Genomic DNA, 17,302 nt, shown 5'->3' with positions numbered 1-17,302 from the left:
CAAGGAAGCGTGTGGGTGCTAATCTGCCTTGCTCAGCAGCGGTGCTGCGTCTCCCTTGAAGAGGACTCACTCATGCTTGACAATTGAGATGTCAGTCGAGCCGGTTAACGTCCATCATGACTGAATAAGAAGCCCTGCTACCTTGCCATGTCGGATTGAATGCACATTGCTTCCCTGCCTTCTTAAAAGTCTATTAAACAAGCAGGCTGCTGTGACATGGGCCAATTTTTCCAGAGCTCTGTAGCTAGCACAGGATCGATCTATACTAGATAGGCCTACAGCGCTCATGCATGCTGGCAGGGGGGAAGCACTCTAGGTAGGAAGTGGAAGAGGCTTGTCTCCTGCTCGCTGTGGGTGTCTGTACCTCTGCTTTCCACAGCTCCGTGGCAGCTGCGCTATAAATTGTAGCACTGATCTGAACTTGATGCTTCAGTGCACGGAGGTCCAGGGCTCTGAAGTGGAAAACTGTTAAATGCACAGCTTCAGTGCATGAAATATTTATTCTGCTAACAGTTTTATTCCTTTGCCGGTTACTTAAGAAGGGTTTCACAGTGTCGTTCCCTTTGTGCTTCTAGAGCGCTGAGTGCCATGCCCCTACCTCCTCGCCTTTGTTCAGCAGAACCTGGGCAGAGGCTGGATCTGGTGGTTTGTAGGTGGCTAAAAAGTAGATTTACCACCTTGGGTCCTGTGTTGGGACCCACGCAGGTAAACTGCTGCTTCTGTGCGGATCCCCATTGAACAGAGCTCCATGCGAGCACAGCAGCGCACCAACAACGATCCTGAGGCATGATCAGAGCCGTGGGCTGGAAGTAAGGTATCTATAGGGGAATTGACAACTAGGGGGGTCAGGTAGCTAAACAAGCAATTGATGAATAAAAGTGCCAAGCTTAGCTGGTTAGGATCCATGGGCTTGACCAGCAGGTATTTGGGGAAATGTCTGTGGATCCGAGAGTTTCATAGCCAGGTGTTTAAGAACCAGAAAGCGTGTCCTATCTGGGCAAGAAAATACCGTCTCATATGACTTAGATGACCAATAACAAAGTGTGTATTGTTTGCAAACAGCCTTGAGCCACAACTTTGTTTTTTAGGCCAGTTGCTTATCAAATGCTTCTAAATAACAAAGCCATTGAGGGAGACTCCGGATCAGTTTACAAATGATTCATTAACCCAAAAAGGGGGCTAAATTCAGACTAACGCTTATGAATCAGAAAGAGAGGAACTTGATTACTGACAAACTGGTCACATGTTAAATACTCCCCAAATTCTGTAGGCATCAAGGGTAACTATGCCACCTCAGTTCTTCCCAGTTCACTTATGCATTATCACGCAGTAATCGCATCCTGCAACAGCTGATAATGGAGTAGGTCTATGCATAACGTGAATGCCTTCCACAGTTGTATATTATCCGCTGCAGTTAACCAAATGACCACTAGATGTCGTGCCAGTTGCATTCAGAGGCAGTCTGAAGGCCCTTTATCTGGTTATCAAGCCTTGAAGATGCAGTTTAGCAGGGAATTGTTCTTCCGTCCCAGAGTTAAATGCCTTCATAATCTGAATACCTCTTTTCCTGCTGCCATCTCTTGGCTATTCCCCTGGGAGGCCCAAGATGTGTCCTAGGGCTTGGCTACACTTGCAAGTTAGAGGACATTAAATCAGCCCCAGGCACCCTAACTCCTGAGGTGTCGACACTGGTAAGGCACTTAGAGCGCCTGGACTCCGCAGCTGGAGTGCCCCTGGTAATCCACCTCCACCTTGCTGCGCCCTGGCTGAAACGCCAGGGTGTCAGTGTGGATGGCGTGTTGCATTACTGCACTGTGATTGGCCTCTGGAAAGTCCTGAAGTCAAGTGGCCACTCTGGTCATTGTTTTGAACTGGGCTGCAGGCATGTGACTATTCCCTTTCAAAGCTCCGTTTCTGACAGTGAGCATGCTTATCTGCTCTGGGACACAAAGCAAACCATCACTGTGGAATGTTCCTGCTGCAGAGGCAGGCGCGTGTGTGTGTGTGTGTGTGTGTGTGTGTGTGTGTGTGTGTGTGTGTGTAAGAGAGAGAGAGAGGCGGGGGGTGGGGGCTGATGTCAGGGTTTCCCCCTTTCCCTGCCACTGTCTGAACTTACAAGACAGCATGCTGACACTCTCTGCCCCCCAAAACATACTGTCTCTCCCCTCACATACACATAACACACTCCCTGTCACACTCCTCAACCCCATTTGAAAAGCACGTTGCAGCCACTTGCACACTGGGATAGCTACCACAATGCACTGCTCTCTGTGGCGTTGCAAGAGCAGCTAATGTGGCCACGCCAGTGCGCTTGCAGCTGATAGTGTGAACACATGGCAGCGCTTTCCCTGCTGCGGTCTCTGAGGGTTGGTTTAATCCCAGGACTCTACATCTGCAAGTGTAGCCATGCCCTTAGTCCTTACAGGTCACGGGCTATTGTTTCCTCACCTGGAGAAATCACACCCCTCTAAAGAGCTCTTAAGGCTGCATTTATCAAAGTTAAGTGTGCAAACGGGCCCATTGTTCCCACTGGGGGGATGCCAACTGGGTGACCAATGCCGACAGATGTATCAAATGGGCCAGCAATGCAATCACCCCGTGTGGCTGTACTGATGTGCCAGTTGCTTGCGTAGATTAGGTGAGGAATTGCACATGCATTTTTGCACCTATCATTTTTGATGATCTGGCCCTTAAAACCAAAACGAAAGCTGAATGTTTCTGGTAAAGTTAAGAAGGAAATGAGCGTGAAGCTCTCCTGTTGCTGGTGTTGTGTAGGGGCTCCCAATGCTGGTGTCAGGGAGCCCTGAAATGCACTTGCTCACACAGACCCGTTACTGAATGTGAGCCTCTCTCCCCCCCAGGAGCAATGTGAAAGGACGCAGATGAGCAGCATGAGAGCAGCTTCCTTCTGTGAGGTCTGCTTTGGGTGACAGTGGCAGGGCCTGACTGCTATGCTCTCCTCTTAGCAGACATTTATTCAAGTGTCCCCCAGTGGCACCAAAATTGTTGCTTCTATGATGCTGCTGACACCTCCCTAACTTATTGTGGGTCTCTTGTTTCTGCAGATCAGGACCAAACCGCCATGAGCCAAGTGGCCGAGACCAACCACAGCACTTTGGAGGGCCCCCTCCACTCATCTCTCCCAAACCTCAGCATCATCCAGTGCCCACCTCGCTCTGGAACCCAGTGTCCTTGCTGGAGAACAACATGGAACCGCGCAGGATCCAGGAGAATCACTCTCTCCATGCAGCCCACCCTGCCCAATACGAGTCCAGCCGACAAGCCATCCCCTTGGTGAAGGTGGAACGAGTATATTGCCCCGAGAAGCTGGATGAAGGGGCCAGGAAGAGAGAGACACTGGACAAATACCAGCCTGCCAGGGAGCCTGGGGCGTCGGAACATGGTGGGTTCTCCCATGGGCCCTTCCTGGCAGAACTGGAAAAGTCCACACAGACCATCCTTAACCAACAGAGGGCATCGCTCTCCCAGACGGGGCAGTTTGCTGAGGCCAAGCCTAGCTCACCGTACCGGCACCCGCTGCCCAGGGCCCATGACCCCATGTACGTTTATGACGAGTTCCTGCAGCAACACCGTAAACTAGTCAGCAAACTGGACCTGGAGGAGCGGAGGCGGAGAGAAGCCAGGGAGAAAGGTGAGTGCCTGCACTGAGGAGTCCCTCCCAGGCTCAGCGCTGAAGATGACATCTCACTGAGGGCTTGTCTACACAGGATGCTGCTGCGCTGTGAGCCAGGGTGTGAATCTACAGCCCGCTAGCTTGCTGTGCCACAGCACCCTGTGCGGCACTGCACAAATAGGCCAGGAGGGTGCTTTGACTTGCTACGCTTTACAAACAGTAGTAGCCAAAGCCCACTCCTGGCCGGTAGATTCAAAGCCCGGCTTGTCGCGCAGTAACGTCCTACGTAGACAAGCTCGGAGAACAGAAACAAACGGAAGCAGTGCTAAAGGGCTGTAGCTTTGAGCAGGGGGAACTGGATGGATCAGGGAATTGGAAATGAGCTGCAGAGCCCTTAACCTCTAGAGCAAAGGCTCAAACCCAGCTGGGGTCAGCAGGGGATGAAAGTTGTGACTGTCTGATGGCTGATCAGTGGCCTGCGTGAAATTATTCGGGATGGGGATATCTTAGTCCAATTCCTGCTGAACAAGTCTCTGTCTCTCACTCACCCACTACCATGGCTGGCTCTCACTGGCACCCCTCTCTGTGTCCATGTGAAAGACAAAGATTGAATGGGCCGTGTTCATTAGAGGGGGTTCCTCTGAGACGGGGGCCAAATGCATTGGCCAGGCAGCACTGCCATTGGCCCTGCTCTGGAGATGAAGAGAGGACTGGAGTTTTCAGGGCTGTGAATCCTGCTCCAAACACAGTAAAGCAGCAGCAGCATTTTCACTTCCGTGGGGGGGGAGTGTGTGCGTGTGTGTATTGTCCAAGACAATTAAATAAAGACAATAACACCTTTTGATTCTGAACAAGCCCTGGTAGTGGGGTCGTGTCTCTCCCAGGGAGCTAATTGACACCTCTGCCAGCAGACAGACCACACTGCTGTTCCCACTGCCTATGCAAATCACGCTGAAAGCCAAATCAGAGCAGCTCTGTAAATCCTCCGCTGCAGACATGCCCAATTAATAAATGATGAACTGAGGCTAATAAGATGGCTTTAAATATTAATAGGACTGTACAAGCAGGGATAGGAACAACAGAGGGAGGAGACTGCTCTGCGGTGGGGAGAGGGGGATTTGGGGTATGGGAGCGACACACTCATTCTCAGCCGAGGCTCGGAGTGCAACTGTTTCCAGGCTGCTGCTGTCTCTGCTGCTGACACATGCAGTGTCTCAGATGGCTGGCTCTTGGCTCGCCGGCATGCTGCAGTTCTCTTCTATTCCCTTTTGGTTATTTCTGCTCTGCACTTGGTCCACCTCCTGCCTCTGCCCATTAACTCTTTGGAGCTAGTGGAAGCAGCTGACGGCACAATAGGCTGCTACGCTGCCGTGCATGTGAGCCTTGTCTCCTGCGACGTTGGGTACTGTGCCAGGGCGGCACGCTGGTCACTCCTGCAGTGCACAGATGCTTCTGCCATAAAAATGAGATACACCACTCCACCCCCTCCCTGAAGAAGGCTGCCTTGTAGTTCATCGCTTCCACATACCCAGGAGGACATCCTTATCTGAGGCTATTCAACAGGGCCTGAACTCCTCACTGACCTGGCTGGGCATATCCGAGAAGCTGCTTTCTTGTGACAGGCAGGGAGCAGTTACCGATTTGCAAGGTTGCAGATGTTTAATCTGAACAACTGTTGATGCTGCAGACCCAATGTGTTGCAAATTCTACATGTGACTCCGAATGCTTGAGGGAGGGGCATGGGCTATCAACCACACTAGTGGGGAGCTGGCAGCTGCAGAGCTTTGAGTCTCATCTCACACTGGGGAAGGCCATTGGCTTCGGGGAGCTCCTCCTCATATGCAGGGATTCTGATCTCATCTGCAGATCAAAATCAGCTCCCAGTGTATTGCTCAAGTGTGGGGTGTCAGTTTAGTTTGGATGTTCTTCTGTCGGCAGGAAATAATCTTGAAAGATCAGCTAATATGATCACACACACAAGCCTGTCTAAGCACACAGACACACATGCCTATTCTGCATATTCAATTACCATGACTGTACATCCAAATGACCAGTGCACAATCATCGTAGTTGCACATGCTGCAATAAATTGTGTCTCTAATCATGAATCTCCCTCCCCTGGGATTCTTTGTAACATGTCCAACTACTGAGCAGCCTCAGACAGCTGCATTTATATGAAAAACAAACCCATCAACAGCCTGTCAGGGAAATTATTCTTTGTCTCCTCCCACTCCAAAACCAAAAGGACCAAGCCCCAGGATCGACAAGCCCTGAGCCAGCAGTGGTCTGAGAACTCACCGATTCTCCACTCATCAAGACTAGAAATAGGAGCTTTATCCCATTGGGAAGGGGACTTCCCAGCTTTCCATTGGGACCCACAGCACATTCTGCTAGCCTGTGACAAGTCCCAAGATTTCAGCCATTTATGTGCTATTATTCCAGAGAGAAAAGCCATTTGGTGGTGAATTTGTAGAGATTTATTAGTGATAATTCCCCACTTTTGCCTCCAAATCCTGGCCACGTGCCTTCCTGGTACTCAAAGCAGCTGTGCTTCCCAGGTGGAGGCTTATGAATAAAGGACCAGTGATAGCTTAAAGCCTCTTTCAAACATTTCAAAAGCAGGCTTTCTATGAGACTTTGGCACGTAGAGAATATATTCCCCACGCATCACAGATGCAACCCAAACTGCTGCCAGTCACCCCGGCACCCTGTGTGGTTCAGGTAGTGACGTAGGTACATGCACACATACCCTGGACTGTTCCTTTCCCCGTGTAATGGGCCCAGGGAGACGGACTGAAATGCACTTGTAGGCCTATTGCATGGCATGGCCTTCAGCCCCCTGAGGGTACAGCCAGCCGCTTCCGTGAATTACACAGCTGGCTGAAAACGGTTCCTGCAGGGAGCCCTTTGTCCAGTCACAAGCTCTGAGAGCTGGGCAATTCTTCCAGGCCTGCTTGCTGAGCCCTCCCGGCGTGTCACTGGGCTGGGATTCATCGCAAGCCACCCAAGTCTGAGCTGATGGAGCTCTGGCGGGTTCTCTTGGTGGGAGGGGGGAGCTGTCTGTCCCGCCTCTTGGCCTCACCGTCCCACTTTGCGTCTCTCACGCACAGGCTACTACTATGACCTGGATGACTCCTACGATGAGAGTGATGAGGAGGAAGTGAGAGCCCATCTCCGGTGCGTTGCCGAGCAGCCCCCGCTGAAGCTGGATACTTCCTCGGAGGTACGCCAGCTGGCTGCTCCTGCTGAGGTTACTCTTGAGCCTCTGTGGCCAGTCCTATGGGTGAGGTGCCAGCTCAGACTCTATATGGTCACTGGGCACTATGGGGCAGAGCAGGCTAGGATGCAGCCATGGTATGTTTCTAGCCCAGGAGCACCACTGAGGACACTGCGGCTTTGCTCTGTATAGATTCTCAAACCTTTCCCACTGCGGAGGTAAGTAAGTAGCAGCAGCAGCCAGTGAAAGGATGGAAGGGGTGTTTTCAGACAAGGACGGTGACTGGGCGAGGTGGACAGATACAGTGAGGGGTTTCAGAGGGTTGATGCAGAGGAGAGACTGAGCTTTTCTCAGCTCAGAAAAGGGGCTGTAGGATCATCGTCCTCTCACTGTACCCGAGACTTAGCCCCGGCTTGCTTAGCCCCTTGCCAGCCTTTGGAAGAGGCCCTCTACACTAATCATCTTCACAGCATTTCACCAACACTGACTACCTGTGTGAGACAGGGGAGTGAGGATTTATTACCCCATCGGGCAGGGAGGTAAAGTGACTTGCTCGGGGCCGTAGAGAGAGACAGTGTCGGAGCCATAACCTTCCCTTACCCTTAGTCTATTTGTGTCTTCAAATTGCAAGTCCTTCGGGGCAGGGGTTGTCTCTTTTCTGTGTCTGTACAGCACCTAACACAATGGGGCTTCAGTCCTGACTGGGGCCTTGGGTGCTCCCATACTATAAATATTTAATAACAACAACAGGAGGAGACGTGCTCGGAAGTCTGCCTTCCAGTCCCATGTCTGGATCACTAGCCTGCAGCTCTCTGTTCTGAACAAGCACAGTGGTGCACTTTCCGTGCTCCCTGCTGACAGGCTGATTCAAGCGGAATTGTCTTCAGCATTTAGGTTGGCCACCAATCCTGTCCCCTTTCCGGATGGCTTATACATCTGTGGTTTGGGAGGAACTGAACAGCTCATTCTCTGTTTAAAAGACGCTGGGTTTCCCATGCCATTGATTTTAGTATTATGGATTCCTTTCCAGACTGCGTATGCGCCCCCAGAAAGCAGTGTGGTGTACATGGAATTATACCCCCATGAACCTAGCTAGATAGAGAAATATATGACAGGGAAACATGACAGCAGCAGGTTCTTCACTGTTCAGCTGTTCTTCACTGTTCAGCGGGAAGGGATAGCTCAGTGGTTTGAGCATTGGCCTGCTAAACCCAGGGTTGCGAGTTCAATCCTTGAGGGGGCCATTTAGGGAACTGGGGCAAAAAATCTGTCTGGGGATTGGTCCTGCTTTGAGCAGGGGGTTGGACTAGATGATCTCCTGAGGTTCCTTCCAAACGTGATATTCTATGAAAAGTCCCACTGAGCTTTGAAACTACTCATTTATGTGGCTCTTCCCATTGCCAAACTCCAGAAATTGGAGTTCCTGCAGCTTTTTGGCCTGACCACCCAGCAGCAGAAGGAGGAGCTGCTGACTCAGAAGAGGAGGAAGAGGCGGAGGATGCTGAGGGAGAGGAGTCCATCCCCTCCCACGGTCCAGAACAAACGTCGGACGCCCTCACCGCGGCTCCCACTCTCCACACGCTACAGCCCCGACGAAATGAACAACAGCCCCAACTTCGAGGAGAAGAAGAGGTTCCTGACCATCTTCAACCTGACTCACATCAGTGCAGAGAAAAGGAAAGGTACGGCTTGATCCGTGCAGGCCAGTGGGGAGGGATGTGGTGTGTTGGCTTCTGCAGATGAGGTTCTAGGTACATATACAGCCCCGTCACTATGGTATGAGTGAGAGGGGGAGCTCACAAAGCTGGTGGCCATGGGCTTTAGCGCAGCACTAGGAGAAATGTCTCCATTCCATGAACTTCTGAGACACAACATGGTGATGGTCTTTTGCCCTGTGATGATGCATTGCCTCATGGTGCTGTGACTTCCCTCCTAAGAGATGAGCAAGCAAAGTACCACCTCCGGTCCCCACCCCCAGTTCCATTAGTTGGGGGAGCTGCAGGTTCTCAGCACCTCTGCAAGGCAGGTCCTGAACTTCTGGGACAAGTGTCACTAGTCTGAGTTGAAGATGCCCACTGAAGTCTTGATTTGAAGGTTTTCATTCTGCTGCAGGCTGGGTGGAGCTGCTTTGCTCCTCCGGTAGATCCAGCCCACCCTGTTCCTGGTCTGTGCTTTGGTTGTGGTGAGCAAAATGAGGGCATTCCCCACCACCCAGGAATGAAACCCTGTGGTGCTGGGGCGTCCCCCAGCTAGTGTGATAGAAATGGGCATCCAAAGGAATGTTTAATTTTCAGTCCAGTCGTGAGCCTCATCTCTCCCATGACCTGCCGTGCAACCCATCAGCAGCCTGGGGGGAGTCTGCCCAGTGCTGCAAGAGAGTAGCATGGCTCCACTGGCCAGGCAGCCACCCGCTACCTGGAGCCAACACACAGGGCCCTCCGTGTCCTGTTGTTCAACAGGTCTGGATATCAGCTAAGCTGATACAGGAAGCATCAGTAACCCCATGCTCACCACCACCACCCGGATTCTGGATAGTGCCGTATGCTGTTGAGTGGGCACAAGCAGTGACTTCCTACCAGTTAAGCAAAATGCCCATTGCAGGCTCTGATTTGTAGCAACTGCAGAAATCAGTTGATGTTCCTGTGCTGGCCAGGTGCCATGTTCATGTCTGTGTGCTATAACTCCGGTGAGACTGATTTCCCATGTATGCACTTGCAAAGCCGAAAGTTGCCCTTGTGCTGTCTGCTTGCGGCATCTTCCTACTTATCTCTGCTCCAATGGGCAACGGCTGCACTAAATCTCCGCTTCCCACCCCACAGATAAAGAGAAACTGGTGGAAATGCTCCATGCCATGAAGCAGAAAAGTGCGACAGCAGCAGTGGTGGTGAAAAGCTCCCCGCGGGACAGTCCCAGTCTCACCCCAGCTGGTAAGCAGCAGGGCAGAGGAGCTGATGGGAGGGGAGAAAAGGGGGATGGAGCCGATGGACAGACCTCCATGGTGCTCCTGAGAATTGGATCATAGGGACTAAAGAGTGCGCACCTAGGGGCCCTGATAATTCTCGTACTTTGACTGGTTTTACTTTGAGGTCAGTGAAATTACCCCAGCATGAGCGAGAGGAGAGCTGAGTCCAACCAATAACCTCTTCATAACTGAACTGGATCTAATGGGCAACGTTCGCCTGTCATTCTGCCCATTCCCCCCTCCTCCAAAGACAGACAGGTGGCTTTCCCAGTAACTGGCTAATGCAGAGTTTGTTGAAGTGATGGAGAGGGGAGGGTCAGGCCTTTGGCAGGCTTGGTGTTGAAACACTTCCTGGGTCAGATTTTCAAAGGGCCTCTACAGCATGTGCAGAGCCCAGTTGGGGAGCCCTGCGGGGCAGTTGTGCACAGTCATGGGCCAGACAGTCCAAGGTGCAGTGCTGCAACTGCAGCATCTGCTGGGGTTTTTTAGAGGTCCTTTAGCATTACAGGCCCACCCGACTATTGGCGCAGGATTTCTCTTCCAGCCCAGCCAGCTGGAGGAAGATCTATCCCGTGCTGTGTGAATGGACCTTCTAGAAAACAGCAAATCAACCAAAGGGCAGCGTGAGAGCCTTCCCCAGAGCCATGATGTGTCCGGCCATTCAGTAACGCCTCAGGGCACGCAGGGACATTCGAATCAAGCGTCTCCTCCGAATCAGTCCCAAGCACCAGTAGTAACTTTGTTATGGTTTATTTCCCAAAGAGCTCCAGGTGCAGCAATTTCCTGTGGATTCAGATAAACCTGTTGGTATCACCGCCTCCTTGCCAGACACTCAAAAGACATCGGAGCCCAGCAGATTAGAACAGCTGAGACCGCACGAGCTCCAGAGGGCCAAGGAACCAGCTCCGGTCTCTGCTGAGAAGCCCAGGCTGAACGATGGGCACACCGGGAAGAAGAGCCTGAGCATATTCAATTATGTCAGGGGCCCTTTGCCTAAGGATGTCCCGGTGCCACTCTCTCACAGCATGAATGGGAAGAATAAGCCATGGGAGCCCTTCATAGCTGAGGAATTTGCACATCAGTTTCACGAGTCTGTGCTGCAGTCCACACAGAAAGCATTGCAGAAGCACAAAGGTAATGGGATAGACCCAGAGGGGAAATGGACGGGGAGACAGCAACGGTATATGTGTACAAATAAGAGCACTGCACAGAAGTCTCCATGAGGCTTCCATCTAAGCTCTAAAACAAGTGTCCGGACTTTTGCATGTGTACGATTCTGCATGCACACTTTTTTCCTCACCTATACAGGTGCAGATCCTGAATAGAGGCTACATTTTATTTGCTTGTACAATGTCAGGTATTTGGACATCAGAACCTCCAGTTTGTGTACACAAAGGACATCTGCACATATACATGGGAGCTTGTGTGCACAAAAACCTAGACCTGAAATAAAAGTGCGTGCAAAACTTGCGCATGTAAAAATGTGGGCATTAGTTTAGAAAGTCTGGCTATTGGTACAGATATAATGACAATGATTCCAGCCATGCTTTAGTCTCTCACGTGTTCTAGAAAAAGAGTTTTAGAAATGACCATTATGGGAAGGGAGAAAAGCACATCTGACTGCCAGCCATGTGGGTACTCAATGTAAGCATGAAGCACAACCTGTTTCTGGAAGGTATCAGGAAATTATGAATACATCTGTGCTTTCCCATCACTGAAACAGCCTGAACAATTACAGTAGGAGGTAAAAATATGGGAACTTCATGAGAGGCACTGAAAATATGGCTCACTTATTGAAAAGCTCATTAATTTCAGTGGGCAGAAGTAAAGTTACTACAGTGTGTAGGGAGCAGCTGTTAACAGAAAATTAAAAAAAAGTATTAAGAAAGCAGAGAGGAGCAGCGTAAAAATAATGTAGACAGTACGGGGCCATAAATGTATGCAATGACTGGCTCAGAGAGCCATTAAAACAGGGGTTGGCAACCTATGGCACGGGTGCCGAAGGCGGCACACGAGCTGATTTTCAATGGCACTCACACTGCCCGGGTCCTGGCCACTGGTCTAGAGGGCTCTGCATTTTATTTAATTTTAAATGAAGCTTCTTAAACATTTTAAAAACCTTATTTACTTTACATGCAACAATAGTTTAGTTCTATATTATAGACTTCTAGAAAGAGACCTTCTAAGAATGTTAAAATGTATGACTGGCACGCAAAACCTTAAATTAGAGTGAATGAATGAAGACTCGGCACAGCACTTCTGAAAGGTTGCCGACCCCTGCATTAAAATCTACTGAAGACATCTCCAACACCGAGGAAGAGAAGTTAATCTTATAGATGAATTAATAACCCAAGGGCCGCATATTTGTTAATGCAACCTGATCAAAAAATGTTTTTAAATAAGAAGCCTATGTTAAGGGCACACATTCAGTGATTAGGTCACTTGACTGACAGGCAAGAGACTGGCACTCTAGTCCCAACTCTGCCACTGACCTACTGTATGACCTACGGCAAGTCACATCATTTCTCTGCACCTCTGTTGTTCCTCCTGCTCTGTCTCTTACCTGGCCAGTTACGATCTCACCCTAAAGAGCTTAGGGGCCACTAGGCGCTACTGTAATACACAAAATAGTTGTAGCATTGTAGAAAAGCAGTAACACATTTCCAGGCAAGTGTGCCATCAGGAGAGGGTGAGGATTAGAACAGGATTGTGAGGAGAGTTTTCTTGCACTTACTGCACCTTCTGTTACGAAGGGTGTGAAAGGGAATTTGCAGCCTTGCATTTGACATTCTCTTCACACTGATGCAAGTGCATAGAGTTCATTCACTCATCCGTCTTAGATTTATCCAGCGTGATTCCACAGGGGTTGCCCGGACAGTCAGGGTCAGCCTGTTCCTCACAAGCAGGGAGACAGAGAATTCTGATCAGACACTAGTGGCCAGGTGAGCCACACCCCAGCTCCCACATGCCTCTTGTCTCCAGCAAATGAAGAGTCAAGCTTCTTAGCCTTTGTGGCCGCCTGGTACAGTAACTAGACACTGCTACGAATCTGATTGTCAGCGGAGCTTCAGCACCTGCCCCCACTTGTGCATGTCCACCTGTGTGCATAGGTGTTAGTGCAGAGCAGGTGCATGCACACAGATGGAGGCCAGGGTTGGAAAATCAGTCCTAATATACTTCATTGCAGGGCATGCTTTGACACCCAGAAATTAGGCTGATCGCAGGTGGGAGCTGGGGAATTAGCTCATGTCGACTATCCGCGCTGGCCCGGGCCTTGAGATGTTTTCCAGTACTGTGCCCTGTTTAGTTTAAAATGGCTTCTGAGGACATAAGAAGTCTTCTTTTCTCTTTAGTTCTGGCTGATTGTTTTCTGTTCCTGTCTTGCTTCCAGGAAGTGCAGCAGCACTTACTGCAGAGCAGAACCACAAAATTGACACCTCTATCCATTACAACATTCCTGAGCTTCAGACCTCAAGCAGGGTCCAGCTGCCTCAACAGAACGGGCAGCAAGACACCCCACTGGCACGAAAGGGGCTCATCCCACCCGAACAGGACAAGGATTCTGACTCAGAGGGAGAGGAGGAGGAGGAAGAAGAGGAGGAAGAGGAGTACCCTAGACCTAAATGGCAGGGGATCGAGGCAATCTTCGAAGCTTATCAGGAACATATAGAAGGTAAGGGAAAAGATTACAAATGGGACATCGAGGCAATTTCAAGCCCTCCTGTCACCTGGAGGTCTCAGTCCTATAAATGACAGTATGGTATTTCTGCTACCCTCTCAGAGGGTGCGCACATCACTGCATTTTCTGTCGTGTAAGAGGAGAAGGTGGCATTTTGGTGAAACTTCCAACTTCAACCTCAGCTGGAGTGGAGGACTAGCAGGGCTACTGCTGTCCCTGTTGCTGCAGTTGCTTGCTTGACTGTGCTCTTTCTACTAATGATAAGAACTGCTCTGTGCCTAGTAGTTTCTCAGCGCACTGGGTTCGAGCCTTGGCTCTGCCATCGACCCACTGGGACCTTGGGCATGTTACTCTGTGCTTTAGCTTCCTGAGCCGTACCATGGGGATTAAAAACAGATCAGTCTCACAGGTGAGGCAAATTTATTCACATCTGTCGAGCACTTTAAGATCCTCCGACGGAAGGGGCTGTGGAAAAGCATAAGGCTGTTAATTAGCAGAGGATAGACATAAAGGCGACAGGTGTGTATGAAAATTCATTAATACGACCCAGCACCTTAGAGCAGTGTCTGTAAGGCTGCACAGGGAAATGGAGTCTGGATTCAAGAGCGCAAAACCCCTTGATGTTTTTCTCCTTAGTCTCCTGCTTTATATTCTTGAAATGTGTCTAAAAATAACCCCACCGATGCACCGCCTCAAGCTGGCAATGGAGATGCCATACAGGTGTCAAACAGTGACCTGGTGCACCCTCCACTGTGCCCCAAAACAATCAGCTAGCTCAACCACTGGCATGCACTGCACCCAAGGGGCTGTGAGTCATTTTCTTTTGAACAACACTTCACTTAAGGGCTGTCAGTCTCATCTGTGGAGAGAGACACTTCAGGAATTACAACACGGCTAATTACCAAATGGCGAGCTGGAGCCAAGTCTCAGGAAAACACAAATGCAGATTGATCACCAAGTCTTTCCCTAATTTATTGCAGTTATAAATACATGTGTAGGCTGCAACTCAGAGTCTGAAATAGGATTGAGGCATCTTTTACCATTATTGGTGAATCTAATTTAATCCGTTTTCCACAGCACCCATCTTTGGTATCCACCTGATTCTCCAGCTCTTAAGACTCAGGTGTTTGTTCATGCCACTGCAATTAGTCCTCCGTGATTAGATGGTTATCAAAAATACACAGCAACCTTTCAGCGTCAATACAGCTGGCTAACCTATGAACACCTATGAATGCTCCACACATTCAGTGCTGCACAAATTTTGCTACATGCTGTTTTATTTTCCGGCGCTCTGATTATTCTTTGTGTTCTTGATAAGATGATAGAAATATTGAACAGCCTCCAGTGGATCGGCTGCTTTAGCTTCCCCTCTCATTTTATCACGGCAATAAATCCTTTGTTAGTGTGCAAGACCAATAATGTTTCTGATACCCTGGAAGTTAATTACATCTCACTTACTCAGATCCTTATGAATACAGTTTAAATTGTCTTTTAGAAAACTGAAAGGTGCCGTTAGCTTTCTCAAAGGAGCTTCCGCGGTGTTTTTTCCATAAGCTGTGGACCCTTTATTTGACATCAGGCTGTCCTGCAGATCAGTTCTTACTTTCCTTTAGAAAATGATGGTACTAGTTTGCATTCCTGAGAGCCTTTCATCTTGGAGGATCCCAAAGTATTGCACCAACAGCACCACTATAATGGAGCTACCTCTGCCATGGACGGTGGTAGTCATCTGGCTCAAAGCATGCTGCGCATGGAAGGAGGAGTTTTGGACAGGAGTACAGTCCTGCCTTAAGAAAAGTGGTTTTGGATGGTTAAACTCCACACAGAGCAGACAGAGTCTCTGATTAAAGTGTGGAGTCAGAAAAATGACAGGGGGAAAATGGACTTCTCTCAACAGCTCTGCTCCCTGTATATATTCGGACTCCTGTCTGATGCTATAATAAGCTTTTACTCCTGTTAGCCTTGCAGAGGCAACAGAGCTGTGGGGAGGAAGCTGGATGCTATATATTGGCTCACCCATCAATGGAATCTTTGTTCCAGCTGCAGAGCCTGTTCTCCATTCCCATGGTTTTTAAGCACCTAGTTGATGATGCACAAGCAATAAAGAACCCAGCTTGTCTCTCAGATCCTAGGCTGTATTTGCATGAGTGGCAGTTCAAAAAATCCTTCCTTTATGCAAACTGAGCACATTTGAAATCAATGGAAGATAGGAGTCTAAACACCTTTAGGAGCTGGGCCTACATTCTGAAGAGGCAGTAAGCCTGGAACCAGCACCATGCTGCATTCTAGAGGCACTGTAAACTGCCTGGAATTTATTTTAATCTAGTTGGAAGGGCAGAGTTAATCCTGCTGGAATAGGAGAGAATCTGGCAACAAGTGTCCTGCCTTAACTTTTTACAGATCTGTCCAGTGTGCCAGTGCTTGGTTTAAAGAATGCCAATGGTCATTTCTGGTGAACGCACAAATGAACACCTTAGGAACATTGCAGCATGGCGCACAAATTTTAGCGAAAAGGCCAAGATATGGAGGACTCTTCCATCCATGAGGTTATGTAGTTTGCTGCACAGTTTATCATTGGCTACAGTGGTGGTGTCTTTAATCTCCATGACATAATATGGTGAGAACATTTCAGTAGTGGTGGATGAAGGTTGAGAGGTCCATGCTGGAGCAGACTGGCACGTCTGACATCCTACCTCTGGCAGTGACCTTCTGAGGTTTCAGAAGGCCAGCCTCAAGGGTGAGAATTCAGGAGCCTGGTGTGGGAATGACTAGCCATACCAGAGATGCTATTAGCCAGATATTTTGATGATACCAAGCAAGGCTGATTGTTGCTCATTTGCTTGCAGAACAAAACCTGGAACGCCAAGTGTTGCAGACACAGTGCCGACGGCTGGAGGCTCAGCACTACAGTCTCAGTCTGACTGCAGAGCAACTGTCACACAGCATGGCGGTGAGCGATGGACAATTTGACATGCTCGGGGAAGGGGGTGGGGGGGAACCTACTGGAACCCCAGTAGAGGCAAATTGGAGTCTGCCCTTGGGAATGTGCAGGTGAGAACAAGAGAACAAACACATGACACGTGTAGTCGTGTTGCTTATTGCCCTATTGGAAGGCACTCAGACACTATGGTGATGAGTGTGGTGTAAAAACCGGTATCGAATAGCAGCTTCTCAGATGACCTACTGCCCATGTGTATACAGCATCTTCTGGAATAAAAATGCACTAGCAAGTATCCTGCAGACAGGGTCACTGTAAGCAGCATGAAAGGAGACCCGTCCAGAGTCTGTGCAAACCTATAAATTTGTAGGGCAGAACTGCTCCCCTGTGATTCTCTGTGCTTGCTCAGTGCCCTCAATCAATAGGAATTCAGCATGTGCAGGGCAGTAGGTTTATTATAACACGTGTAGGATTTTTTAAATGCAGCAGTACAAGTTTTGCCATCCCTTTTAGTTTCCTGTCTGGCCCACTGAAAAGCTGGCTGCAGGGTTCCCCACCTCTGCACCACAGGAAAAAGACATGGGCTGGCTCCAGCCAAGGCTGGATATCAGGATCTCCATTCTTAGGGCAGGAGCTATGAGGCAGTAGGATGGACAAATGTAAGAAGGAACCGTGCTGAGAAAAATACAGATGGCACAAAGTTTGAGGAAAAAATAAGCTCACTTATTCAGGGGAACTCAACGGGACTACCCCAGCATGAGAGAAGAATCAGCTCTTATGATTTGATCCAACTTTGCTGTCGTTTCCATCTGCCCACCAAACCACCCAAATGTTGACTGCAACAAGCCCAGTGGCCTCCCCCTGCAGAAGAG

At 49.5% G+C, this 17,302-nt stretch overlaps 1 protein-coding gene across 5 annotated transcripts in view; it reads left to right on the top strand.

Moving 5' to 3' along the window:
- The window catches only part of GSE1 (Gse1 coiled-coil protein), a 232,194-nt gene that overhangs the window by 209,967 nt on the left and 4,925 nt on the right, over positions 1–17,302 (top strand). For all 5 annotated transcript variants that reach the window (XM_039502721.1, XM_039502724.1, XM_039502725.1 and 2 more), the window contains exons 9-15: positions 3,066–3,652; positions 6,745–6,857; positions 8,263–8,533; positions 9,671–9,778; positions 10,576–10,947; positions 13,205–13,486; positions 16,339–16,442. In XM_039502721.1, the coding sequence (XP_039358655.1) occupies positions 3,066–3,652; positions 6,745–6,857; positions 8,263–8,533; positions 9,671–9,778; positions 10,576–10,947; positions 13,205–13,486; positions 16,339–16,442 (1,837 nt within the window). The remainder of the gene's footprint in view (positions 1–3,065; positions 3,653–6,744; positions 6,858–8,262; positions 8,534–9,670; positions 9,779–10,575; positions 10,948–13,204; positions 13,487–16,338; positions 16,443–17,302) is intronic.

Source organism: Mauremys reevesii, linkage group 16 (assembly GCF_016161935.1).
Source record: "Mauremys reevesii isolate NIE-2019 linkage group 16, ASM1616193v1, whole genome shotgun sequence".
Classification (NCBI taxonomy): Eukaryota; Metazoa; Chordata; order Testudines; family Geoemydidae; genus Mauremys; species Mauremys reevesii.
Note: the sequence above shows the minus strand (reverse complement) of the source record. Positions and strands in the feature narration are given on the sequence as shown.